Source organism: Drosophila novamexicana, unplaced genomic scaffold, assembly GCF_003285875.2.
Source record: "Drosophila novamexicana strain 15010-1031.04,08,12 unplaced genomic scaffold, DnovRS2.1 tig00001385-arrow-arrow-pilon, whole genome shotgun sequence".
Taxonomy (NCBI): domain Eukaryota; kingdom Metazoa; phylum Arthropoda; class Insecta; order Diptera; family Drosophilidae; genus Drosophila; species Drosophila novamexicana.
In genome coordinates, this window is record NW_020824853.1 from 295,679 (window position 1) to 323,407 (window position 27,729).

The window sequence follows — 27,729 nt, forward strand, 5'->3', positions numbered from 1 at the left end:
GCCCTAGGGCAAAATCGAATGGATGAGGCTTTATATTGAGCAATTGTTTAATACTTTTTACTTTACGTATTATCGACTTATCGAGTTTGTGATTTACGTTTTACGTTATGATTCTTGATTTTTTTGTTATCGATTAGCAATTGTTGATTGTCTTCAGTTCCGAGACATTCGAATCAGAAGAAGCTGATGAAGAAGAAGAAGGATGTGTGTTAAAAGCGTATATAATACTCTACTCTATTCTATGCTCGTATACATAAATGTACCTGTAAACCTATCTACATATACATGAATATATCTTTCGACAACCGTACATTCATGTATGCAACACAGAGCAGAGCTTCAGTTCAGTTTCAGATCCTGAATCTGTTCCAGATTTTCATTTAGCCATTATATATCGCTGCCTAATCTTACGTTTTGTGGTACTGCATCAACGAAGAGAAAAAGCTCAAATATTTGTTTCTATTTTATGATTTTATAAAACTTTTTATACATATATGTATATACTTTACGATATATATATATACATATATATACTTATATATCTAGATATATATATATATATATATATATATTTGATTTTTATTTATGCTTTCACAAAAGTTGTTTAATCCTCTACAAAATAAAAAATTGTTATTGAAACTTGTTTACATATGTTTTCAAACTTCAACTGAACACATTCAAGTAGTCTCAACAAATCGAATCTAATTCAAAAAAGAAAGAAAAAAACCAAAAAAAAAATGCAAAAAAAAAATTCAAAATACCCGCAATCACATTCCCACAATCCCTTACGCCTCTCTCCCCTCAATGAGTCTATCATTTATGCGTTGGACGTGCTACAAACTAACCTCAAAATATTTGAAAAATCTTGAAAGAAAAAAATTAAAACAGAAAGAAACAAAATGTTGAATTAACGTTTATGTTTTCGTGTCATTCACTTGTGCTCTGATTTTTTATTATTTCCTCCTTATAAGTTTTATTTAAGTTTCTGGCCTAAAAAGAAAAAAAAAAAAAAAAAATACCGATTTGGAAATAAAATACTGACTGGTCGCTTCGCGCGCCAAATTTTCTCTTAGTTTGAGCTTTTTCTTTTCTTGCCTGCCTCAAAAGTAGAAGGTACTTAAAAAAAAAAAATAAATAAAAAATAAAACCAAGCTACAAAAGCGCAAAAATTTTGTGTAATTTAATTTAGTATTTTTGAACAGCTATTTATTTTCCATTTTGTGTTGAGCTCTATTTTTTTTATTGTCATTCTTTCCAACTCTACGTTTTGTCTATTACAATATGAATGGTTCATCAAAAAAAACTATTTTAAAGAAATCCAAAGCGAAAATAATGATAGCACTTCATTGAGTATGTGTGTTGTCTAGTGTTTTACCTCCTTGTGTTCGTCTAACCCCCCAAAAAAAAAAAAAAAAAAAAAACGAAAAAAATACTATATATATGACAATGAAATACTAAAAATACAAACGTTTGTCCCGAAAAGTGCAACAATCACGACAAATGCAACAAGCTTAAACGATGATTGTTAATGTCTTGCGATCTATGTATATATAATATATATATAAATATATATGTATATATATATATATATGACGACCCATATATAGTGAGCTGATATAAGAACTTGGTCTACAGTTTAACATATACTTAACAGTTTTAATTGAGTTCCTTCTTTTCTGCTCATTTGCACTTGGTTCTCCAGAGCTAATTTTGAGGTTAGCTCGACCTAACCTCACAATGTGCTCGCTGCTCAAATTGAACTAGTTTTTCCTTAATTTTTGTTTTTTGGTTAATTTATTAAGTATTTTATCTAGATAAGTAAATATATAGATAGTAACTGCTCACAGAGATGTGAATAAATTTATGTTTGATTTGCTTGGGTTCGGTTTGTAATGTATATTTTTGTACTTTGTTTCTTCTACTTTCATTTTCGAACTATGAATAAACATATTCGATAAATGTATGCAAAATGCGAGAACCAAACAATTTGCCACGGTCAAATAGTCGAAAGTGTACTTTTTTGTTGTTGTATTCTTTGATTTTACAATATTGTGATTGTGCTAAACAGAACAGAATACTAATTTGACTAAAAAAAAAGATAAAGAAAATACTAAAAAAGAAATGAATGCAATTTCGTAAACAAAACAAGGACTTAAAACTATATTCGATAGAGAAGAAGAAAAAAGTACCAAATCCAATTTGACTTGTGTGTGTATCGACATTTTATTTTCGATTTGAACTGTTTCTCATTTCCGTAACTGTGTGTGTCTAAAAGCGAATTTGTTTTCATCTTACAAGTATTCCTTATGATTTGTAAGTAATATACTTATTAACATACGATATCCTAAGTTGAACATTTAACCAACTAACCATACTAAAACTGAAAAGAATCGCTGATAAATAACCCAAGAAATGTACCCAAAAAAGCCTGACGCCTGCTGACGATGTATATCCCATGTATTTCACAAGCAACTCACCGAAAAGCTGCCAGAAAGAAAAGCCAGAAATGAAAAAAGAATAAATCCAGCTAGAAACCAGTTCATATCAAATTAAGTGTGTTTGTCAAATGTGTTTTATGCTTTCGTTTTCAACGTGTGACGTTTAATGTATTTTTCATTTTGGTTAAACAATTGCTTTAGTTTCAAGCTAAGAACGTCTTCTAGGTATGCCTCATATATCGCCAAGCGATTGCTAACAAAAAAATGAAAAAAAAAAAGAAAAAACAAAAAAACAAAAGAACAAAGTATATTTTAAAAAACAAAATCTCAACTTTGAATCAATTCGTTAACGAAAAGCATTTTTGTCTTTTAATTTCTTTTTTATTGTCCTGTCAATTAATTGTGTACTGTCCTACTCTGTTGCTGTGGCTCGATACCTTCATGTTGTGTGCTAAACCAAAATCCAAATCAATCAAATCAAATTTCAACACAAATCAATTGCATTTCCTTTGCAATCAACCTAACAAATTCAATTCAAACAAAAAAAAAAAAAAAAAAAAAAAAAATATAAAATATATCAAAAAAATACTACGTTTCAACCCGTGAACTTGTAGTCTCTTCTGGAGCTCGTTCACACCTTGGTAAGTCGAAAAAAACAAAAAACAAAACAAAACAAAACAAATATAAAACTTGAAAGGAATCACAGGCGTAAGAAATACGAAAAATACTTTTTGTAATTTTTGGACTGAGCCAAGTAGTCGCCAAAAATTTTGGTTTCTTTTTCGGTTTTACATTCTTCGTCATATATAACTGCATCGAGTTTTTCTGTTCTTATTCCACATAAGCATTATGCATCTCAATACTTCCAGTAAACAAGAGTTTCTTTTATTACTTTCTCCATCCATTCAAAAGTCTCTCTCATACAAAACATCTTTAGTAAAAACAAAAGAAAAATTAAATTAAATAAAAATGGTTTAGTTTTCATTACAAGCATTACAGCAGCAAATGCATAATAAATATATCCAAAAATACCAATAAAAGTACCGAAATAACCAATTAAAGTATGTTTATTGTAGGTCGAAAAATTCCTCTTTAAATTGTTGTTTTAAATAACCCAAAAAAGAAAAAAACAGACTTGCATTTCTGCTGTAATTGCTACTCGAGATGCTCCGCTCCGCTCCGCATTTGACCACACACCTTTCCCCCCACCAACCCCTTGCGCAGCGTTATGCAGTATTTTTTATATACATCCATTTATTATCACTCTCATTTTTTACTTTATTATTAATTATCCATTTGACGCATTTCAAAGTACCCAAAAGTCAACAACTCACTTATGTAAATAAAATAAATCCCAACCAAATTAAGTATGGCAAAAAAGCAAAAAAAAAAAAAACAGAAAAAATAAGAGAAATAATAATATTAAACGAAATGCGGGGGATAAAAGTTTCAGATACTGTTTTTATATGTTTTTTTTTCTCACATACATTTCTACAATTCGTGCATTTCGTGAAACATATATATTTATTTTTTATCATCTCAACCAAAAGGATTCAATTAAATAGCATACTTTTTAGGGCCAAGTAATATTAAGAGTGCTCTGGTCGGAAAACTGATCGACTAGCAGATACCCTGAACCCAGTGCCAAGCTGACCTTTTCATATACATGCAAGGGAAATACACATACACTGAAATGCATCCCGTTGGATGTGCTTCTTCTTACTTTAGCGACTACAGCAAGTATGGCAAATGCATGCTTGAGTAACTTTGGTGTTTGTAGTCCGATCCGTATGACATTTTCAGGGATGAAATATAGCAAGCAAATGTGGAAAGAAATGGGGGATAAGATGAATATTGAAGGAGATATTAAAAGATAATTACGAAAGAAAAGAAGTGAGATATAAGTCTATAAATATCGCTCCAAGTTTCTCACTCAGATGAACAGACTGACAGACATGACTAGATGGACTCAGAGAATAAAACTACTCTGTAGGATCGACGCCTCCTTCTGCCTGTTACATGCATGTGCATAGAAACAACATGCCATTTTGAACGACTTTCAGTGGGTTCAGGGTATAAAAATAATGATATAAAAGGTACTGGAAAATTGCATCTGCAAGAATCGCAACCGAAAAATTACATTATGAAAATAATCCAACTATATATTTGTATTCGTATTTGTATTTGTATTTGTACTTGTATTTGTATGTGTTATGTGTACGTGTCTATGTGTATTAAGTTGGTTATACATTTCCGCTTTTTTTTTTTACCCATTTTATGATTAACAAATATTAACATGCATACTAACAGTAGGCCAAAAAGAAACTCAACAACAACAAAACAAGAAAAACAACAACAGCTACAGCAAACAAAAAAATATGTGTTTTGATTTTTTGAACATCATTTTTTTTCGATTCTTAAGCCGATTGTTTTGAGTACGAGTTTTAGTTAAAGCATGAGCATACATTCAATCGTCTATCTTTAGTTTTTCCCTTATTTAAAGATCAGTCACTCGTTCGCTACACAAAATACTCGTTACTCTCTATATCACTCTCTCTCTCTCTCGCTCTCTGTCTCTCTCTTGCTCTCGCCACTCGTCACTCGTTACCACAACAACAAAAAAGTTCACCTCATAACTAAGTGAATTTCTCTCTCATTCCACCAAATCCAAGTGTTAACCATTTGTTTCTTCATTTCCTTGCTTTTGTTCTCTTCTTCCTTTTTTTCTACTTATCATCGTACCAAGTTTTTGTCACATCTTTACATCTTCTCTTTCTCTCTGCCTCTATCTATCTATATATTTTTCATTCTCTTTCGCTCTCTTTGAACTCTATGTAACTCATTACGTTTTGTCATTTAGTTTTTCGTTTCGATCAAAGCTTTTTATAATATAAAAAGGAAAAATCATCTTAAATATAGAAAACCTTTTTTCAGTTAACAAAACATAATTTTTCATTTTTTCTTAATTTAATGAATAAAATAAAGTACAACAACAAATTAGGCAGCAAGTCGAGACTTGCCCAACCAAAAAAAAAATTTATAAATAAATAAATAGGTCTTCAGTATTATTGTAAAATGCCAAAGCAGCTACTTATATATATCTTTTTCTCTACATGTAACTGAAGAAGAAGCAGAAAAAAATACCAAAGTCAAATAATATAAAGCAAATGATATAAAAACAAAAAAAAAACTATATATATCCTTATATGTTGAATTCCCCTAAAAAAGAAAAAAAAAGAGATAATATAAAATAAAATAAATTAAAAAAAAAGAAGAAACCCCGAAAATTCCCTCCCAAACGTTATCCCAAGTGTCCTATTTGTCTGCGTCTAAGCCATTTGTTTCTATGTTTTCCAAATACAACAAACAGAATATCACCCACACACACACACACACTCACACACACACACACCTATCCACACACATAACGCTCTCTTAAAGCGCATACCAAAAGGATGTTTAACAAATATGAAAAAAAAAAAACTGAAAAAAAAATTCAAGAACTTTTTACAACAATTCAGAATGCAATTTATTTCACAAACTTTTTTTTCTTCTGTTACTCAAATTTTCTCTAAATATTTTAATGAATTTTAATGTTTTTAAATTCAATTTTTTATTTCATGTTTTATTTTAATTACGTATAAAAATGTGATATTTTTCCACGCTGCAGAGGTAATTGATATCTGAAATGGGTGAAAAACGTGTTTTCAACTCGGTTCGGGATCAAATTTCGACTTAATAATAATGAATGCACAAATTATTGATGTGCAACTAATTGAGTCTGGTTATTAGCTAATTGGTTGAGGTAAAATTAAAATACATACATAACTAGACAAAAATGTAATGCCTCGGCTTGCCGAAGTTTAAATACCCTAGCAGCTACACTTAGAGTTTATGAGTGCATTCTAAATCTAATCTTAAGATAAGAACGTTTTACAACATTGTTAAGCAATTGCTTTAGTTCCGATAGTTTTCAAAAATTCATCTCTTCCAGAGTTGAACAATCTATATTGCCTTTTGCAAGATTATTAGCATATAATATACATATATAACCATTTGCAACACTAGTAGCCAGGCAATCGATCCACATTCTGCCCAAAAGTAAATGGAAGCGTAAAAAATGCCTTTGCTAGGGTAAACTATATTATATATGTATTTGTTGCTCCACATAGATAATATCTATGCAGCATTCTGTGTTAAAATTCGCCATTTTACAACACTAGCATAAGTTTTTACTTCATATATTTATTTATTGCAGCTATACAGCTAATGTGTCCCCGGTGTTTGCTTTCTGTGACTATATTTGAAAGAAACAGAAACACGAAAAACCCTTTTGAAGAGCTGCCAGCGCCTCGACTATAGCTATATCTACATCTATATCTATATCTATCCTTGGCGCTTGAGTTGGGTTCCGAGTTGGGGGTTGAAGTTCCCGACAGCATATAACCATAATCGTTGGCGACTCCTGTTGGCTTCTTCTGGTTGCCAGCTGCTGTGTCCTATTCCTGCTGCCGCTGCTGCTGCTTCTTCTTCTGCTGCTGTTCTGGTTGCATAACCCGACTGAGCGGCAGACACCGCAACGCAATTATAAGGTAGTCCGAGGAGTATCTGGGGTGTCAGACGTGGTGAATGCCATGGAAACTGGGTGACATTGTTATTGTTATTGCTCTTGTTGTTGTTGTTGTTGTTGTTGTTGCTGCTGTTGTCGCTAGCCGATAAAACGAAAGCCAAGTAAATGCGATACGGGCTTCTGTCTTGCTGCGAACTGTGACTGAGCAGGAGGCAAGGGGTAGGGGCAACACTGGGGAAGATGCCCCACGAATGTCGCCTTGTCAACGTCTTTGGCGCGTGGGCGTCGTTTTGGGTTTGGCTTTTGTCTGCCTTTTACCTCGTTGCTTTTGTGCTGCTCAAGTGGCAGCGTTATGTAGAGCAGTGTCCAAAGAGGGATGGTTGGGGTAGGCGTGTGGCAGGGGGGTTGGTGGCAAGGAACAATGGCTACGGCGGCGGCACATTGAAAAGTTTTTGCTACTTGCAACGGGGCAAATGCAAAAATTGTTAACAATAGAAAATAATACAACGAAGCAGCAGACGCAAAGAAAAAATTGAGCAGTGGCAGAGGCGGAGTAAGGGGAGCAGCAACAACAACGACAACAACAACATAAAGCTGACTAAAAATTAAACAATAAACAATGGCGGGGCGACTATAGATTACTTCCTGTTTTGGCTTCCATTTTGGGTTGACTTCTTCTGCACCTCCTATATCCTCTTCTTTTTCCTGACAACAAGCAGGCAGTGGGCAATTGCGTGGAGTGGCGAGTGGGAGGGGTCTGTGGGCGTGCGGGGTGTCCCGACTGCGTTGTCTGCCTTGGCCCTTTGTTGGATTTGCTGTTCAAACTTTCTGAAGAAAGCCATAAGGAAGCGCCGGCAGCAGGCAGCGAGTTTCTTGTCCTGGCAAACGGCGCCCCATTTCTTATAGACTACAGTTCCTCTCCCCGCTTCCACCCCCCCGCGCGTAAACAAACACACACACACACCCTCGTGCAGCTCACCCGTTTTGCATTAGGTGTGGTTAGTTTACCCGCTAAGTGGTTTTTGCCAACCAGCTAATGTAAATCTCTCTCTCTCTCTCTCTCTCTCGCTCTATCGCTCTCTGTCTCCGATATTAGTCGAGTTCTTCAACTACTTCTTTCCCACTCTCTCTCTCTCTCTTTCTCTCTTATATCTTCTCCCAGGCAGTGTCCTTGGCAGTCAAGATTTGCAACGTTGAGCTTTCAGCCCTTGTCCTTTGTTTTAGACTTAAACTGATTAACCGGCACCCGTCTCATCAGCAAGCTGAGCAGGGCCAGAGGCAAGAATGATGACAATTGCATGAGAAAGCAAGAGAGCGAGGGAGAGAGATAGCGAGAAAATGCAGTCAGCAGCATGCTTCAGGCTGCAATTCTGGCAGTGCTCTATTTGAGAAATTTCCATTTACTAAATAGCTTAAAGTCAGATAAACTTCAAGGAAGCTGGACTGCTTGAGATGGGCTAAAGAGTTGGATAAGCTGATGATACGCTTTGAAAAGGGCTCAAACTAGAGGCAGCCAGAGAAAAGATGAAAGTGCGTGCGAGAGAGAGAGAAAGAGAGAGAAAGTGGTTAAGAATGTTGAATTGAATTAGAGCAAATGTTATATGACAGGCCTGAAGTCAAGATGGCGAAAATAAGAAGCTGGAGAGAGCGAGAGACCAGCAAAATTAAAGATGAAAAGAAAGATAAACTCGAATCAGGCTAGATAGAGTAATGTATGCAGAGATCTTTGCTCGCTCTCGCAGCTTTCAAGAGCGGGACAGACTGAAAGTGAGAGAGAAGAGCAAAAGAGAAATGGAACAAAAAGAGGGGAGGGCAGAGATATGCAGCAAGCTTTAACCCCCCCCCCCCCCCCCCCCCCCCCCCCTCTCTCTCTCGCTCTCTCTCTCTCGCAACTTTCAACGTGCTCCGTTTGGAGAGAATCGTCAGACCCTCTCTTTGTTCCGACTCGTACTCTTTGTTTCATTTCCACTGCATTCCCTTTGTTGCGCTGCGCTCAGAAGCAAAGCTCAGACTATAATTATATGTAATTAAACATATATATGTAATTAAATGCTGCGGTTGGATATATCTATGTCTTAAATATATATTCAGATGCACGTTTTGTATATAAATTAAAAACTTGCCATTCCGAATTTTTATTAGCCATTGTCATGGTTCCATTGCTGTTATCAATGTGGCCACATTCCCTGCAATTGAAACACCTCTCTCTCCACTTCTCTCTCTTTCTGTCTATCTGTCTCTCTTTAAGTCCATCTTCTTCTTTGTTGTTGCTGCTGTCGTTAATGTCAGGAATCGCCGTTGCCAGTGTGAAGAAAAAAGCACAAAAATTACAGCGTACAAGTTGCACATAAACCAAAATTAATACCCGTATAACTTACACACACACACACACACGCACACATACAGACAAACGCGCGCGCACACTCACACACACTGAGGGTGAGACAGAGACAGTCTGCAGACAGTTGGCCTGAAAAACTACAAAAGCTGAGGTTAGGGCGAGAGAGCGCACTCTGGGCCTTAAATAGCCTGCCGCCAGCTGGGCCAGGGGCCAAGGGCTCGGCGGGGCGCATAGGCGTCCAATAGAAATGGCAACAAACAGAACGAGAGCCAAAAATGAAAAAGAGAGCGCAAACAAAACAAAACGAGAAATAAAGGAAGCCGCGTCAAGCCGAAGCTTGAATACCCCTCAGTGTGCGGTCTATATCGAGACCCACAAGTGTTTTGATGCCAAAATTCTTATACGATCTTTATATATGTTGTAGTCTTCTGAAGCTTATAATATGCTAGCTATGAGAGGTATAGATACGCATCATTCCCATTAGAGCTTATTCGATTTGGCTGACTTGGACAGCTGTCTTGCGCCTGATATAGAATATGCGTACATGTATATATTTTAGGGGACTTGGAGATGTCTGCTTCGTTAGCGTTACACAATTCATGACAAACTCAGCATACCTTTGGCAAGGGCATAGCAAAGAAAGGCGAAGCCAAAGAGAAATTCGCAGAATTTCGTGCTGCAGTCGCAGCAAAAAGGCAAAAAAAGCGATACGAAAAACGCAGTCAGCGAAAAAATGTCGACGGGCCAAAAAGGAAATACATTGGCCCAAAGGCAGGGCGAGGTGCGGCTAGGGCATGAGCAGCGGCAGCGGCAGCGGCAGCAGGAAAGGGTTACAGCCAGGAGGTAGAAGGAGCTTAGATGGAAGGAGGAGAACCTTCAGGCAGAACTGTTGCCAGTTGCTGTTTGGCCACAATAATGGGCTGTGCGGTCGTTGCATCTGTATGTGTGTGCGCTCAATATAATTTAATATTTTTCGATAGCAACAGCAGCTGAAAGTAATTACTTTTATGTGAGATTAGATATATTTATGTTCGTGAGCAAGGCTTATGACCAAAATGTAAAAACCCCTGAAAAATATACACGTTCACACGCATACAAGCATGGCCAGCTTCTAACAAGCCGTCTATAGCATTTGCAGCATACCTGCCGCTAATTCGACATCAGCAAAAATTTTAAATGCCAATTTTTTGGTGCATGTCCGGAGTTGGGGCGGCGGCTTGTGGAGTTGGGTGCACGAGGATCGTTCTGTGTGGCCAGGACCATAAGTTTTAGTTGGCTTTGGCATTTTGTTGCTGTTGTTTGTTGTTATTCCTTTGGCGGTTGCGCGTCGCATTCAAGTGAAGTGCAAACTGCGCAAAAATCCGACAAAAAAAAAGAAAGGGGAATAAGAAGAAAAGTAACAATAAATAAAAAAACTGAAAAGCGATTCGTGCCGCTGCGTTTTTGCAGGCCATTGTCAGGCACTGTAAACTAACTGCTCGGGGAGGGACAAGGGCTGCGGGTTGGGGTAGGGCCTGGGGTTGGCAATTGGGGACCTGTTATGGCTTTATGTTACTATAAAATGTATAAGCTGTGTGCCTTTGTTTTGCCCTGCAGTTGCATTGCGGCCAAATTTGATGGGAATCAGTTAAAATAGCAGTGAAATCAGGCGCAGTATGACAGCGAGCATATATCATATCAGCAAAACCTAAACCAGTTGCGAATTATAAACTTATTTTTTTTTAGACTAACAGCTAATGCTCTGTTGGCTCGCTCTGGAGTTGAAGCTCGCTTGAAATAACTAACTCGCCATAAAGCTTTTAATGCTGATAATAGCTTTTAAACAGATCTCTCCCATTGATCAAAGCTGGCTTGATCCTAGTAATAGACGCTCATGAGGCTCATCACTTAGTTTAAAGTTTGAAAGGCTCGTTCAGTTAACGTTGATCACTATGTAAAAGAGCTCGCTCTTTCCTACAGCGAGGGAAAACTAGCTCTCTCGTTAAGCAATATCTCGCTTTCGTTCTCTTACGCTCTATTTCAGAAAACTTTCTCACTTTGATACAGTAAAATGTCAGGCAACAGTTATCGAGAGGGTTTCTGTGACAGTTAATTCCGTCATTTTAGATTATTTTCTCGGATTAGTTAACTCCCAGGTGCTTGTCTGAACCTGTGCAATTTCGATGAGGCCCTTTGGCATTGATCATAAAAAATTCCCCTGCATTGCTTAGCCCAGGAGTAGCCGCATCCTTTGGTCCAGCAATTGCAATAAGCTTGAAGATTGTGAGCTTTGCATTTCACATTGCGCTCCCACCTCTCGTCCAAGCCAAACTCTTTATAACATGTGTAATCTTCTTATTGACAAACAAAATGACATCTTTGTTGGCAGCTAGCAAGCAGCAATCGTAGCTGTCAAGCACCTCAAAAACCTCCACCCGCCACCAACCGCCATCAACGCATCAAATTGTTTGGTGTGCGTCAAATTGGAGAGCCAAATTGTGGCCTGGCCAGGTGGGCAATGTGTCTGGTCGCTCCTAATCTGTGAGCAGCTAGCTCTGCGGCAGCCAATGAATGTCTGACTGGCGGTTTTAGGTTTATTGCGGGGTTTGCCCGGCACCACCCACAAATGGCCATCCCGAACCCAGTAGCGGCACCTTGGCCTGGTTACTTAGTGCCTGGCTAAAGTGACGACATATGGTGTGGCATGTGGCATTTACATATCTCTCGTCTCGTATCTTGGTCTAATGCCAGTCTCTTCCAATCTAACTGCTCTGCCAGACCCCAACCCTATCGCTGGGGGTTGGCCCCTAACCGCCAGCCGCTAACCCCCTCGCACTCAGTAGCCTGTCGCTGCAGCTTTTATGCAAATTTACAAAGTGCAAATTACACGCTACTAAAGCTTTTTCTCTGCTCTCCTATCGGACGATAGGTCTGCGAGTGTGTGTGTGTGTAGGTCTGGGTGTGTGTTGGTAAATGGCAAACTTAAAAATTCTATTCAAACTTTTCTATACGAAGTACATGAAGCACCAGCAGCGGCAGCCTCGGTCTCCCCTCTCAATCCAGCAGCTATTTACTTATTATGTGTGTGTATGTGTGTGTGTTTTTTTTTTATACCCCATCACCCATGGTACTTGCACAATGGGCCAAAAGAATCTCAGTCTCTGCCCCGGGGAAATGTCTTTATCCGCCTTCAATAGGCGAGACGCTGACGCCGATGTCGATGTTGATGTCGGTGTCGATGCCGCGAGCCTTATCGACTGCAGTCGGTTGAATGCATTTCAAAACGAACCATTTCCCCACTTCATTTCAAATGGCTTTGAGAGAACGCAAATTGAAGGACTTTTGTGTCGCAAAACTTTGGGTTATCGATAACACTTTCATAGGGTGACAGCTATCGTTAAGTTGTTACTCAACTTAATTTAACATAATTCAACAGAAATATCTAAGGTAAAAGTGCGCGCTTCTGCAGATATTCAATCAGTTCCAACTCTTTGCTATGAAACTCATATTTATTGTAGCCTTAAACAAGATAAGCCTCTTTATATAATAATAATTTCAATATTATACAAAAAAAGTTAAGACAGGAACCCTTTATAATCAATTTTGTAGTCATTTCGGAAACCTTTTTATGTAAATTCCAAAATTTTTGCAGCACTGGAGCATTGTGCTTCTGATTCAGTTACAACATGAATGCATTTTGAACTAGTTCACTAAATTTGAACATGAAATTTAACTAAATAACTAACTCAGTTTCATATAAAAATAACTAAATCAATTTAATTGTGAACCATTTGTGAATTACTCTCAGACGATTTGATAGGCATTATCTCTTCTAATATTTGTGTGCTTTTTCCGAGCAGCTATCAAAATCAAGCAGACTAAAAATAAATAAAATACTTTGTGTACAAAGTGTACAGTATTTAGTGGAACTAGTTCATAGTTGAGCCAGTTCACTGTTCACAGCTCACAATGTTCTGTATAATATTTTTTATTTGCCTGAACCGGTTCACAGTTCACAATATTGTGTGATAGTATTGATGACTTAAAGGGAATACTCTCTTTTTATACACAATATGTTCAAATGAATGCTCAACCATATTTGAACTGGTTCAAAGAACACAAATTGCATAATTGAAGCAGTCATTTGGGCACTTTGCGGGAACATGAGTACATATGAATGCATTAGGTATGCATAGGTATTTATCTTCATATGGTTCGATGCCGGCTCTCTCAAGCATTATTGTGCCATAAAAACTATGTTTGTGCCACTGTGCCTGGCTGCGCTTATTTGGGCTTCTTCGCTTTAATATTTTTATGCACACTTTTTTTTAAAAACATTTTCTCTTTTCATGCGCTTTTTTTTTATTTGGCTCGTTGCTTTTTATGGATAAAAAAAATAGTGCAAAAAATGGGCAAAAGTGCAGGAAGCATTTCATCAGGCGCAAGGCGTGGCAGCGCAGGGCAGAACGGGGTGTGGCAAGCCGGCAAGTCTCAAACCCAAAGGCCTTCTGTATGCGACGAGTAGCTGCCCTTTTACACCTATATCAACCCCCTCCATCCTCCCCTCTCCCCGTACACAGTGCGTCCCTTACCCCGTCGTCGGCCGTAAAGAGTCGGCGTGGAGCGTTGCGTTCGCTACATAAAGCACATTTATCGTGGTTACAAAAGCGTAAAAGAAAAGTGTGGCGCACCGTTTTCTCCGTTGAAAAATGTTTCAAAAACTGTTTCAGGCTAAATGAACATAAAGCGTAGACCCCAACCGCCCCTCTCTCACCCACCACTGGCTACCTACCAACGCCCATGGCCTGCAGCTTGCCTTTGTTTTCTAGTGTAGCAAAGGTGGGCGGTGGCTTAGGGCGGGGCAGCTGCATCTTTCAGCTGCTCATCGCAACGTTCTGAAAATAAAGCCAAATTAAAATTATATACCCTTCCTTGTTTTTCCATTTTCTCTCTTGTTTGTTGTGGCAGTGAATGTGTGTGTGTGTGTGTGTGTGTGTCTCGAGCCGGCAGAGACGCAGCAGGCAATGCCCTTTTGTATGTGCAAAAGTCAACTAAGTCGTGCTCAATTTTGATGATGAGAAGACGACGTCGACGTTAGCCCCGGCTGCGGCTGCCAGTTTGTGTGTCGCGGCAAGGCAAACGCCAGCAGCAGCAGCCGCAACAGCAACAAATAAAGCGGTCGAAAGCCTGACAGCTCGGATACCCTGTATATAAATCGTGTAGATATCGGCAAAGAAGTGCGTATATCAAATTGGGGTACTCCAAGCTAGCTATTTTCGGTTTAAAGGGCTATGGAACAAACTACTTATGTTCGAGTATAGTATAGAAACGAGCAGTTGTAAGGCCGGCAGCAAAACTTAATGACTTTTTACACTGTGCCTTTCAAACTGTAAAAGATAAAGAGCTGCAGCAAGTATAATTTTGGCTTGAACTATCATATTAAGGAATATATAAAATTGTAGCAATATCCTTATTGGTTATAAAAATAATTCATCGAATTTGATCACTCCCTCAATGTAACTCCCAGAAGGTAGATTGTTTAGGAAATTGAACGAAGTTTAGAACTCCGACAAAAGCTTATGACTTTCAAACTGTGACCCGTGGCTAATTGGATGACTCGAACTGCCAAACTGTGAGTCTACAACTGTGGAAGATATATGTATATGTGCACAAAGATATGGGTATAGGCACGATCTGGTGCATTTAACCAATATACTCGTCGTCTCTCCTAAGAACAGGGCATAAACAAAAACAAAAATAAAAACAGCAACATTTCAAACAGGGGCTAGAGGAGGGCATTGCAGCCGTAGCACAAGTAGCTGAAGTCGCAGTTAGTGCTGTTTCCTCCTGTCGCCTGCCGCCTGCCTTGTGCCGCTCGGGCGCGAGTGAATGCGGCGCTTTATGAATGACCCCCTCTCCCCCTTTCGCTCTCCACCGCACGACTCAGCCCTTACCCCTGAGCCAGAGTTGGCAAAGAAAAGAAATTAAATGCACTTCCTTTTATGCGCGCTACTCATATTTTGCGAGGCGCCACCAACGCCGCCCAGCCCCCTGCCCCCTCCCCTAGCCACACAATGCGCTAATAATGGAAGTGCACTTTTGACACAAAAGGTGGCTGTGGCGACAATGCGCGCCCCATCTCACGTGCCGGGCCACACTCCTAGCTGCTGGCTCTTGACTTGGTTTATTGCTCATTCGCTGCAACGGCGATTAGTCCGAGCGAGGGGCTGCCTGCACGGGCGGGGTAGGGTGTACTGAGTGGAAGTGTTGCGACTGCTGCTCTGACCTCGGTCGAGATTAGAAATTTTTGTGGCATTGCTTTCACTTCATTGTTCAGCTGCTGCCTGCCACAAGCTGGTGGCGCCACAAGGCCAATGGCAATCACTGGGCGGCACTCGCGCAGCCGCTCCGCACCGTCGAGATTACTTTTCAGCTATCGTTTCCGGATTTGCTTTTGTTGTCGCTGCTTCATCTGCTGCTGCTGCTTCTTTTTATTCTTCTTCAACTACTTCTACACTAAATGCCTTTATGACGTCATAATTTCGAGTGCCGCCCATTGAGGAGAGGAGCTCGCAAACTGATTGAATTGCTGTCCACAAATGCGCGAGCGTCCCAAAGGTGAAAGGCCAGCGAGGGCTTAAAAAGAGTAAGATGGAAAGAAAGGACACGAAACAAAAGCGAGGAGTAGGTCGTAGGGTATTTGCGTGTGTGTATTCGTGAAGAGTGAGATTGTAAAGTTTCCATTCAAAACCTGGGTTAATATGAGCCAAAACGTGCGGCTATTCGAACCGGCTACTGGTTCGAACCGTAAACTGAACTCCACTAAATTTTATTGTTAACGAATTCATAGACGAACATCTCTGTTCTCTGATATCGACAATGAAATTGTCAAACTAGGTCGCATCGGAAGACTATAACTAGGCTACATTTAGATATGAGAGGAACTATCACTCGAAACATTTTTTGAGTGCGTGCTTCTTCTCAACTTCGGGGCACTTTACTATGTAGCTGCTATGGGAGCAATCGGCCGGAAGTTGCATTGAGTTTTTGATTACAAACTCCGTTCTGTGTGAATATATACTATATATCGTGCCTATGCTATATATGCTGGGCTATTAAATTTTGGCCAAGATAGCTGTCTTTGCTTTGTCACTTTCTCCACCTCTATCTCTATCCCTCTCTCGCCCAGCTACCCACTCAATTGTGAGAAAATCAAAGTCAAAGTCGAAACACCAAGCAGCTGCAAGCGGCAGACGTGGCGTATGAGTAATTTACTTGTATGGCAAGGGCCAAATCAAAAGGTTGCTTGTGCCACGCCCGCTGTTGGCCCAGAGTGGGCGTGGCAGTGTGAGTGTTAGCTGGCTGGGGGCTTAGGCAGACGCGCGTCTGGGCTGCAGTAAAAATAAATCAAATAAATAATAAATGAAACCAAACGAATCAAATGCGAAATAAAAATCAATGGCACTCACCACTTCAATGAATTGGAATACACACGAGCAAAACGGCACTGCACACACACACACATATATATACACATACAAAGAGAGACACACACACACACACAGACATATTTTTATATACATGCAATTTGCTTTTCGGTTTGATTTCAAATAAAATTGTGCTTCATTGAATCGAATTGAAGCAGCAAAAATGAACGAGATGAAGCACAGGCGCACACACACACACACATACACACACACACACGCAGGACGACAATACTCTGCTTTACAAATAGGCGGCATCTGCTGCTGCTGCTGCTGTTGCTGCTGAAGCCTGACTGAGCGACTGCCTCGGCATTTGGTCAATTGCAATTAGACGTCACTGAAGAAGTGCCCTGCACCACCAAGTGGTGCTGCCCCAACATGGCAAACATTGCAGCACTCACACACACAGCATATCTGACCCAAATATTGTACATTATGTGTTTATGTGCGCAGAGTCAAGGGCTGAGCGGTGGCTATGGTGCGTGGTGCGTGGTGCATGTGGTGCGGGGGTGGTTGAGAAATTGCAACACTTGAAAACTTGAAAATGTTTTGCCAACTTCGCTCCGGCAAAAGTTCGAAGAGGCAATGGTAATGGCAACAACAGCTAACTGCAGCAGCAAAGAGGGGGCAGGTGCTCAATCCGACCGACCAACCCAACCCTTAACGGCTGCTGCCGCTTCTGCCGCTCCGGTTACAGCCCCTGCTGCCCTCTCCTCGGCTGTCTGCCGCCTCTACTGCTCCCAGTCCAGCAATAATTAGTGCAAACAATTGCGCCATTTGAAGAGTCTCCATGGCCGTCACACTGCGGCATTTTGTTTCAAGGTTTCTTTGCCAAGTTAAAAACACCCCCAACCCCTATTTCAAGCCCTCACAACGCGCAAGCTGCAAAAAATAAGTAAATAAAGGAGAAAAGTTGCCAAAAACTTCGGTCCAGGCCCAGGCAGCACGCATATTTTTCTTTCATATTTTTCAAGCAAATTGGCAAACCGGATATCGGCACTGGTTGCCCCATCATTGCTGCTGCCAGGGTTGCCATAGTTTCGCAATTGCTGGGTAACAGCTCATTAAATGGAATTTCTGCTTTTATTATTGCTTCGTTTATTCTTTTTCATTCTCCTTTGCTGCCTTTTTGGTGGCTCGTGTTTAGTCTCCAGTTTACATAGGTAGCAGCTCTAGATTTGTCTCAAGTATAATCGATTTCAATTTTTTGGTAGTCGGAGATGCGAAAAACTAAAGGTTGTAGAACAAATATCCTGTAGAATCAATTTTTAAATAGAGAGAAAACTGCCAACTATCAAATGACTTTGTTGCAAAATCTTTTCTTATAGGAACTGTTATGCTCATTATTATAGGCCCGGTTCAGTAAGAAGCAACTGTACCAAGTCTTAGCAAAATGTCTCGGCAAGTCGCTAAGTTTTTTTAGAACAAACCCAGTTTTTGGACTGAATTAGGATAACACATGATGTACCAAGTGCTATAAGATGCCTCCATTAAACATTAAAACCCATTTCAACACTTTAAAGTAGCCGTCGACAAATGTATTTATCAATTATGGAACCCAAAAAAGTTCAGAAGCAATTTACAAAAAAAAATCCTTTTAATTTGCCTCTACAAATTATAAACCTATCCCTTATCGGTATTTATCGATATAAGTACCTATCGATTATATAAAATCACTAACTTTTGCCTTACAGCTGTGGAAAATATCACATTTTCAGTGGGTAACCAACAATTATTAGCATATTTTGCTTTGTTCAGTTTGTTCGATAATTCTTTAGTTTCTTTTGCCGTTATATATATACCTTACGATATAAATATAAAATACGTTTTCTGTTCAGATAATCCATCCGTTCGTAATTCATGAACTTTTAAACGTTTTACAAAAATATTATCGATAGATTTGCCCACAAATTATAAGCAAAAAAACTGAAACAATTTCATCTTATCTTATCTTAAAGTATTGTATTTTCTCACTTTATTCTTATAGTTGTTCTATTTTGCATGCTTCTTGATAAATTCCCAGCATTCCTAGCTATCTCTTGCTGAGCCCAGCGATAGTAAAACTTACCATGCATTCAATCGATGGCTAGAATTATTTGTTATCGATGTTAAGCATTTATTTTTTTACTTTCGAAAATTGCTTCTTCCGATAACATGTATGTCGATTGTTGCTGCCACTTATCGATATCGGTACACTCGCCAATTTTAAATTGTGTTGTTCAATTGTTTTTATTGAGAAGTCCTAACGATACTTTCCGATTAACGCTGCTTTGTATCGATACCATGCATTTTGTCTGTGTATCGATGCGCTACTATATATAATCGCAGTTTTTAATCAATGTTATCGATCACCACGCTATCGCTTAGCTCAGCAATCGATAAACTATGCACAGTTCGTTTTACATAACTTATGTAAATGTACTTATCTGTAGTTTATCTTGGCCGCAGCTTAATGGACTTGCCACAGCTCGTGGCATACCCAAGTGCTCTTGTTTGTCCCTACGATTGCCCTTTCTAATTGCGTACATATCCCAAATCCCTGAAGCTAATCCACAGTTCATGTACTTCAATTATTTCCATTCCATTCCAAAGCTGCGTGCCAACTGTGTTTTCTTCACCTGTACAAAAAATCAAGTTAAATACTTAAATATTTCCTTTCATTTTTGTAGCTACCCACACACAAACAGACACTCTCACACACACACACGCACACACACACTGAACAGAAGAGGCTGTGAAAATATATTGAGGCCTGTGTACATTTATTTGCCAAGCTGTTTTCAATAATTGAATTATCCAAGCGAAAAGACATTTTCAGACTGAATGTGTACATAGCAAATCAAATACTTCAAAACGCACGCCCAAACAGACACACACACACACACACGCACACTTACACAGACACACACTGAGACATAGGCTCATTTTTCACATCTATCATCCATTTTGCTCACATTTATAAATACATACACATGCATATAATAAAATTTATGAATATTTTCTCAATTACTCTATTAATTTCGTTTTCTCTTAAACAGAGTAAAAAAATGATACAAAAAATTGCCCTTGTTTTTATTATATATTGTCTTATATGGATATTAGTTAAATATTAATTACTCGATACTATTCGTACATATATATAAATATAAATAACTATTTTATACAAAATACTTACATAGTTACAACTCGATGTTTGTTTACACTTTGGTTCTTTTATGATTTGACGAAACAAGCTGAAAGCAAAACAAGAAACAAATCAACAGAAAAAGCAAACAAAACAATTTTAAAGCACGTAACTAACAAAATTTTTTTCTCTTTTACAAACACCCCGCCACATCGCCCATACCACGAATCGACTCTTCACACAACTCTCTCTCCCGCTCTCTCTCTCTCTCTATCTCTGGATCGACTCTCCAACACAGTCGCGTTTCGGTTATGCGCGGCCAGGTCATAACGCCCCAGGGACTTGGCATTGTTGGCATACGCGTTTCGGTGGATCGTGACTCACGCTTTGGCTTCACCCTGACACGACAGGGCGGCTGGTAAGTAAACCACATTGTAATATACAGCTTAAGTTCATGGTAAACTAGCTTAAGCTTAAATCAATAATGACCCAAAGTCTTTTGATTGCAAATTATAAAATATAAATTATATATAATTTCCAACTTCTTTTTAAGGACATTTTTTGGGGGAGTACTTTGTTTAGCTAGCATCCACATAAGTAGAACTTCATGTTAAAATTTATGAATATTTTGGCTTGTAAATATTCAAACTCCCCTAATTGCCCCCTTAGCTGATTTCTACATCTCAGCCATAATCATTTTCTTAATTAAATTTTTGATATAAGAACTAAATATTTTTTGTGTCTTAAGTCTTCGCATAAGCCCCTAAGGATAATTCCCACAAAGTTTAGCTATTAATTGAATGCCTATAAGTATAATCGCTTTGGCGGTATCCAAGTGCCTGGCTAAAGATTTAGATTCTCATTAAATTCTTTTCGTAGTCGATGGGCGGCTTTTTTAATCTTTTGGCCCTCGAAATGCAAATTACTTACGTATGAGTAATTTTTCATAATTTGTCAGCCAGTTGGCGCGCAAGTTTGGGCTGCTGCTGCTCGCATCTTGGCCAACTTTCGTTTGGCTTTCTCTTGATTACATTTTGTTAATAGAATTTCGTTGGGCACAGGCCAAGTGTACACAGGCAGATAAAGCAAGTTATCACTTTTTAATTAAATCTTTCACTTTGATGTGACCCCCACGAAGCCCGAGCAGAGACCAGCACATGGAATTGGGGCAGAGACAGCAGTGGCATCTGTGGTTTTTTTGCCCTCTACTTTTTCTTAGCCTAGATTTAACTTATTTAAACGCGCTTTGTCAAGTCGAGACACGTGACAACTGAACCCAAAACACAAACAGAAAAAGTCCTTATTAACAGCTGGCCAAATAACATTTTCAAATTTTCAACAAAGGAAGCAAAAACGGAGAATATTGCAAGACACAAATGCAATTTGTGCTGATTAATGGGCCGTAAATGCCGGAAAAAGCTATATTTATACCAAGATGCCTTCATTCAAGCCGAGTATGCAGCTCACGTACATTGCTGGCAATTTGCAAGCAGTTAAAATGCAACAGTGTGGCCGTGTTTGTTATTTAGTTATGTCATGCTTATGTTTCATTTAAACATCGGTATCGAAACCATATAGTTTACAAATATTCGGATATTTTTCAATTTTCTTGTCGAATTGTAGATAACATTCGATTGTCAGTATTACCAAAAGCTTCTTGCATCAAATAAAAATAGGACATCATGATCGTTATCGATTGCTTGAAATCAGAGATACTTATAGCCAGCTATCGATAGTGTTCTTGGCAAATATCGATATATCAAATAAAGGAATGCCCACGATTCCTTGCTCTCGGTTTAATCAATAGCCAAAAACCTCTTAAGTAGTGACAGTTTACCTGCTCTATAGTCGATAGTTTCTAGTATCAAATGAAAAGAATACATTAATATATAAATAAATGTATTTGGAGTTTTTGCTTTTGCTCCTTCAATCAGCATACTAGACACAACGTCAGACAGAAATGTATCCAACAAATATTTTGTCAGCACATTTGAACGTCGTTCGCATTTGGCATTTGCTGGAATGAAATTTAAATCAAAACACACAAACAACACGCCCACGCACACACACACGCAGAAGAAGGAAAATGAAAATACAAAATGGAAATAGGAATAGAAAATGGAAATGCTGTGCTAGGGACGAGGTTTGGGTAAAGAGAACGCTCGCCAATCCAATATATCTAATATAAATATTTTTGCAGTTGTTTTTGGTAAAAAGGATTTCCGCTGTTGCCAGAACAACAGCAAAATCATCTAAAATGTTTTTGTTGTTTTTTTTTTTGACATTTTCTTTGCCTAGCATGTGTGTGTGTGTATTTGGGTGTGTATGATTGGGTGTGTGTGTGAGTGTGTGTATTTGCTGGCCAATTTGAATAACCATTTCGCACCCGCTTTGCTGATTTTATTATGTCCAGCAACAACAAATGTTGTAAATTAGGTTAAAAGTGTTCAACTCAAAGATACCCTGTACATAGTTCTTAGGGATGTTTAAATATAAATAATAATGTGAATATGAAGATGTGCATATAAATAAACACGCACTTGGAAAGAAGATGGATAAGTTCAAGCTGGCCACTTCACTCTGCAGAGACTTCAACGATTTTTATATGGAATGATAATGAGAATTTCGAAAATGATGGATAATAATAAGAAACAAAAAGAGAAAAAAATATGTGAATTTATGTGCAACATTGGTTGGCTTTTATATCCCGCTACTTACATTTCAAACGGCTACAGGGTATTGCAAGAAGAAAATCTGTGCAACAGCCAGACAGACAAAGGGACAAACTAACTGTGATGATTATTTATATTTACTTAGCCACACACACACACGCACACACACACACACACACACTGAGAGAAATACTGTTGTAGCAGCAGCAGTTGGTTTTGTTCGTTTCAAAAAGTGTTGCATACTTTTGTGCATGCTTATATGTGTGCTAACATTTTTACCTACTGTGCCATAATTTCTCATTAGCCCAGTGGCCGTTAAATGCCGCTAGCGTTGACCATTTTTCACATTTGCCTTTCTTTACGTCTACCGCCCCCCCCCCCCCCCCCCCCGTCGTGACACCACTTTTCGCAATCAGTAGAGGCAAAAACAACAACAACAACTACGTAAACAATAATTATAAAGCAAGCGCCCAAGAAAACAAAACGCAGCGGAGAAAATAGAAAATATAGAAAATACACAGAAAATAACAAACAAGTCCTGATTTTAGTTGTTCTGTGTCCTGTGTGTGTGTGTGTGTGTGTGTGTGTGTCCTTCGTTGTCAGCTTCTTAGAGCTCTGATTTGGTGGAGCACATAAATTCTTCAGTTTTTATTTACTTTTATTATGGCTACTTTGTTGTTGTTTATCTATCCCTTTCGGAACTCGTGTATGTGGTGTTGTCTTGTGCTTCTGCCTTTGAAGGGCTTTAAAGTTCCTTGTCTGCTTCTTCTTCTTCTTGCAACATTCTTACTTTTAGCTGGCAATAATTCCTGTTTATGTTCACATTATTTTTAGCTCTATAGTCCGCATATGATGGTCGCACACAGCCAGTCGACTGTGTGGAGCAGGGGGACGGGGTCGGAACAGGGTAGCTGCACAGTGCTCTATAAAATTAAATGTGCCTGCCTTCAAAGCAGCACACAGTGTGCAATGAAAATATTGCACACTTGCATGCAATAAACTAAATGTTTCCCATTTGGATTCCCATTGAGCTTGAGTTTTAGTTACTCGATGCAACCAGCTAAACGAGTCGCCGCAAAAGGTTAAATAATACAGGGTGTGCGCACAGGCTGACTATTTTTAATAAAATATTGGGTGAATGCGATGACCTTGATTATTGCTCTCACATCGATCAGGGAGAGGTGGGAAAATGTGAGCATTTAAACTAATATTCACTAATATATTGAAGCAAAGAAGAAGCTGATCGATGAGTAATATAAGCCTAGCAAAGCGGGAAGCGAAAAAGAAGTTTAAGTGGCGGAATAAGAAGAAGAAGACTGGAAGAAATAAGTAAAGGAGGAAGCTAATAACTAGGTTGAATTAAAAGAAGCGAATCCTCGCTATTTCAGCGAGAAGAAAACCAAACATCTTAACAGAAGCCAGAAGCAAAGTGAGAAGCGAACAAATAAGCGAATAGAAAATGAAATAAAAAACAAAACAGCGACAGTGAACGAGAAAGAGGCAAAACTATGCGAGGGAAGTAAAATAAGAATGCAAACATATAATGACAGAGAGAGAGAGAGAGAGAGAGAGAGAGAGGAGAAAAGTATCGGGAAGTTTCTTTCTGCTTCTTCTCTCACACATCGCTTCTCAGCCTAAGCCAACAGTTAAAGAGACAAAGAAAAGAGCGCAGGCTATTTAATTCAAAGGAATACCTATTACTACATGGATTCTTCGAGTTTTCTGCGTCTTTCTGCAACTTTGACTTGGGTATCTGTTGTTTCTCACACAGCTTATGAATTATGCGAATAGTTTTGTCACTCACTGTGTTTGCCGTTGCTGCTGTTCCGCCCCCTGTCCTGTTCTTTCGTTGGCAACTCAGCACACGCTCGCATGCACACACATATGAACGCGAGCACATACATATGTATGCGATACCTACTTACATGTGTAACACATACTTTTTGGCTGTTGCTTGTTGTTAACGCTAACTTGCTGTTGTTGTCGCTGTTGCTCTTGTTAATGTTCGCGCGAGTTTGTTTTTATGGCTTTGTATTTATAATGTTTATTTCAATTCTATGCTCTTATTAAGCTTGCCACACACCCACAAACACACACACACACAGCCGCACAGCAACAGCACACAACATGCTGTGCTCATTTTGCACTTTTTTTTGTAATATTTTTAGTAGCTTTTTATATCCTATACCCTATAGAGTGAGCAAAGAGGGTCTAACATGTTATCATATAATTACCAAAGTGGCCGCGTGAAAAAAATGCTTTAGGAAGCGAAAAGCACTTTTCGATTAGAAGCGAAGCGAGAGGCACTTAAAGAAGTAATTTAATTTGTTTTTATGATTGTTGATGCGACCTAAGAAGCTAGAACAAGCTATATCGGGTACTGTTGGCATAATAATTTCGAATAATTGGAAAACTCTAAGATTTGTGCTTTTGCTTCTTTCTTGACTTGTTGACGTTATGCGCTTGTCTACTTATTCCTTTGCAATAGTGAGATATATGTGCATATATATAACTTAACTACTCACTTCGCTTCTCCCTGCATCAGTGCATCACTGCGCTTCTCACTTCGCTGCAGTCTCAGACTTACTGATTACAGGGTATATTTCTAGTCGTGACGTCTGCTCGCTTTAGATTTCTGCCTCGTTTTTCGCTGTTCTTATTGCGCGTTCTTTTCCTTTTAAAATAATTTTTTATTTATTTTTATGTATTTTTTTTAGCTCTGCTTCATTTGCTGTCCTGTTGCTTGTTGCCATTGTTGCTGTTGTCCTTTGACATGCATTGTTGATTATCGTTGTTATACCAATTGTCGTTGTCGTTGTTGTTGTTGTTGTTGTCAGTCCGAGTAGTAATATAGGTAATAAAAGTCTTTATAATGTGCTGCAAGGGATTATTGTTGGCATTTTTAGCAACATATTATTAGAGCTGTACATTGTGTGAGTGCGCGAGTGTGCGAGCGTGTTCGTGTGCTGGTGTGAGTGTGAGTGTGTGTGTGTGTAAGCCACTACCAAATGACCACCTAACAGCTGCCACGCCCAACGCGCCAGGCCTGCCAGATTGCATTCTATGCCTTCAATTACAGGTAAATAAATGTGCAACAGCAACAAAACACGCGTATGAGTGTGCGTGTGTGTGTGTGTGTGTGTTTGGCGTGCATAAATGCGATTAAAATAACAACAATTGTCATAAGAATAACAACAGTTGTACCGTTTTTTAAGCGTGACAACAATTAAATTAAATTAGCAAAAATTGTAACAAATATTTAATTGTATACCCTGTGCGCAAATGTGGCTGCAGAGTATATTGTTTTGTGACATGTTTGGCTGGGACTCGAGACTTGTGCGTAGCTGCTGTAAGGAAGAATCCATAACGCTTCGTAATTTCCTATTCTCGAGTCCGAACATTCGTGCTAAGTATATGTTTTGCATTATCAAAGAGTCCCTCGCCCAACTATTTTGAGCTGTATAGGGTACAGCGCAGTCGGATAAGTTTCGTTTCGTTTCGTTTGTAATTTTGCTTATTTATTTAAATGTTTATAATTGTGGCTTAGCTGTTGTTTATTGCAAAATAAAATGTAATTATTGTTCATTCAATTATTTAACCGCCGCTTACCCCGCCGACCATATGCCACAGTCAGGGGAATGGTCGAGGGCGGGGAGAGTGTGCGTGCCAGTTATCGATAAGTTATCAAAAAGTTGGATTTCGCAGTTTTCGTGTGCGGCAGCTGGCAGCAGTTTGTGGCATGTCGCTGTTCTTTTCTTCTCGCTCACTCGTTTGTTGTCTCTTTCTGATGCTGCGCCTGTTTCGTGCTCTTTCGCACAAACACAATTAAAAATCACATTAATTAAATATTTCGAAAGCAAAAGTTTTGCCATGTCTTAAGCTTTCTGCGCCACTGGCCACGCCTTTTAGCCATTTCTAGCTGCTGCTGTTGTTGTTGTTGTTGTTGTTATTGTTGTTGTTAGCCTTTGTTTTCCAATACGGCTCTTTCACCTCGCCTTCTCTTGCCACTCGGCTAGCCTGGTTCAACTTTTTGCAACTTTTCGTACGCCAATGCGAAAAATACTCGTAATAATGAGAAGGCGGCACAAACGCAATCGCCATCATTATGTTTAATGCGGCTAACACGGTTGGGGCTCCCTCGTCGGGAGGGGGAGGGGTGCAGCTTAAGGATTGGCCTGGGACTCGACTGCAACTGACTGAGGTCCCAACTTATGCTCTAGCAGTTGCTGTTGTTGCTGCTCAAGCAAAAATCCTAAAGTTTTTCAATTTCGACAAACAATTGAGGTATTATCAGCTCAGCATACGCTACGATTGCCGTCGCATGGGCTTGTGGGGGTGGGGCTGGTGGGTTGTGGGGGCTGTGTGCTCGTGCGTCAAACGCACACAAATGCGCGGCCCCAAAGTTCATTAAAATATTAATTTGCATGTTTTGTACCGTTAAATTTGATGCTGCACAAGTTTTTTTTTGCTATGATTTTTTCTCTTTCTCGTACTAACGCTGTCTTCTATCTGTCTCTCCCTCCTTCTCCCACACAGGTTCGATGTGCTGGTTAATGGCGGCGGTGCCGTCACCTTGCAATTCCAACGCTCACCCTTCCGCCCACTCACCCGCACCGTCTTCGTGCCCTGGAATCGTATTGTAGTCCTGCCTCCGGTGCAGATGCAGCTGAGCGACGATGACGAGACCACCAGTCGCAATATCAAGTAAGTTTGGAATCAACTTTTTATACATAATATATAAGAAGCGAATCGATCTAAATACATCATTCGAGCCAAAGCGCATATCGGTAATTGTTCAAGCACGAGCACGAGTTCAATCACGAACTCCAAGCACGCACCTGTTCAAAAACAGAACCAATGCTCACGCAAAAGTTTATTGCTCTGAGAAGTGTTTAAAATATTTGGCTTACTCGTGTTATCTTTTATGATTGATCTGATTGTATTGTTGGGCTTTTCGTGAACACGCACGAAAAGAGCTTTTGGCACGAGAAAAAGCTACCGCCTAAGACCAGAAAGTCCAACAGATATTTACAGCTCATGCTGTCCAGTTTTCAGCTTAATCGTATCACGGATTTTTAGCGCAAGGCTTCTCATATTGTCGCTAGTAAATCACGAGCAGGC

The 27,729-nt window shown here is 39.2% G+C and overlaps 1 protein-coding gene across 3 annotated transcripts in view; it reads left to right on the forward strand.

The window, feature by feature from the left end:
• LOC115767371 (teneurin-a) overlaps positions 1–27,729 on the forward strand; it is a 147,013-nt gene that overhangs the window by 87,488 nt on the left and 31,796 nt on the right. For 2 of the 3 annotated variants that reach the window (XM_030711629.1, XM_030711631.1), the window contains 2 exons: positions 20,235–20,354; positions 27,145–27,312. In XM_030711629.1, coding sequence (XP_030567489.1) covers positions 20,235–20,354; positions 27,145–27,312 — 288 coding nt within the window. Of the gene's footprint in view, positions 1–3,052; positions 3,080–20,234; positions 20,355–27,144; positions 27,313–27,729 lie in introns of all 3 variants that reach the window. The other variant, XM_030711630.1, reaches the window with a different exon arrangement.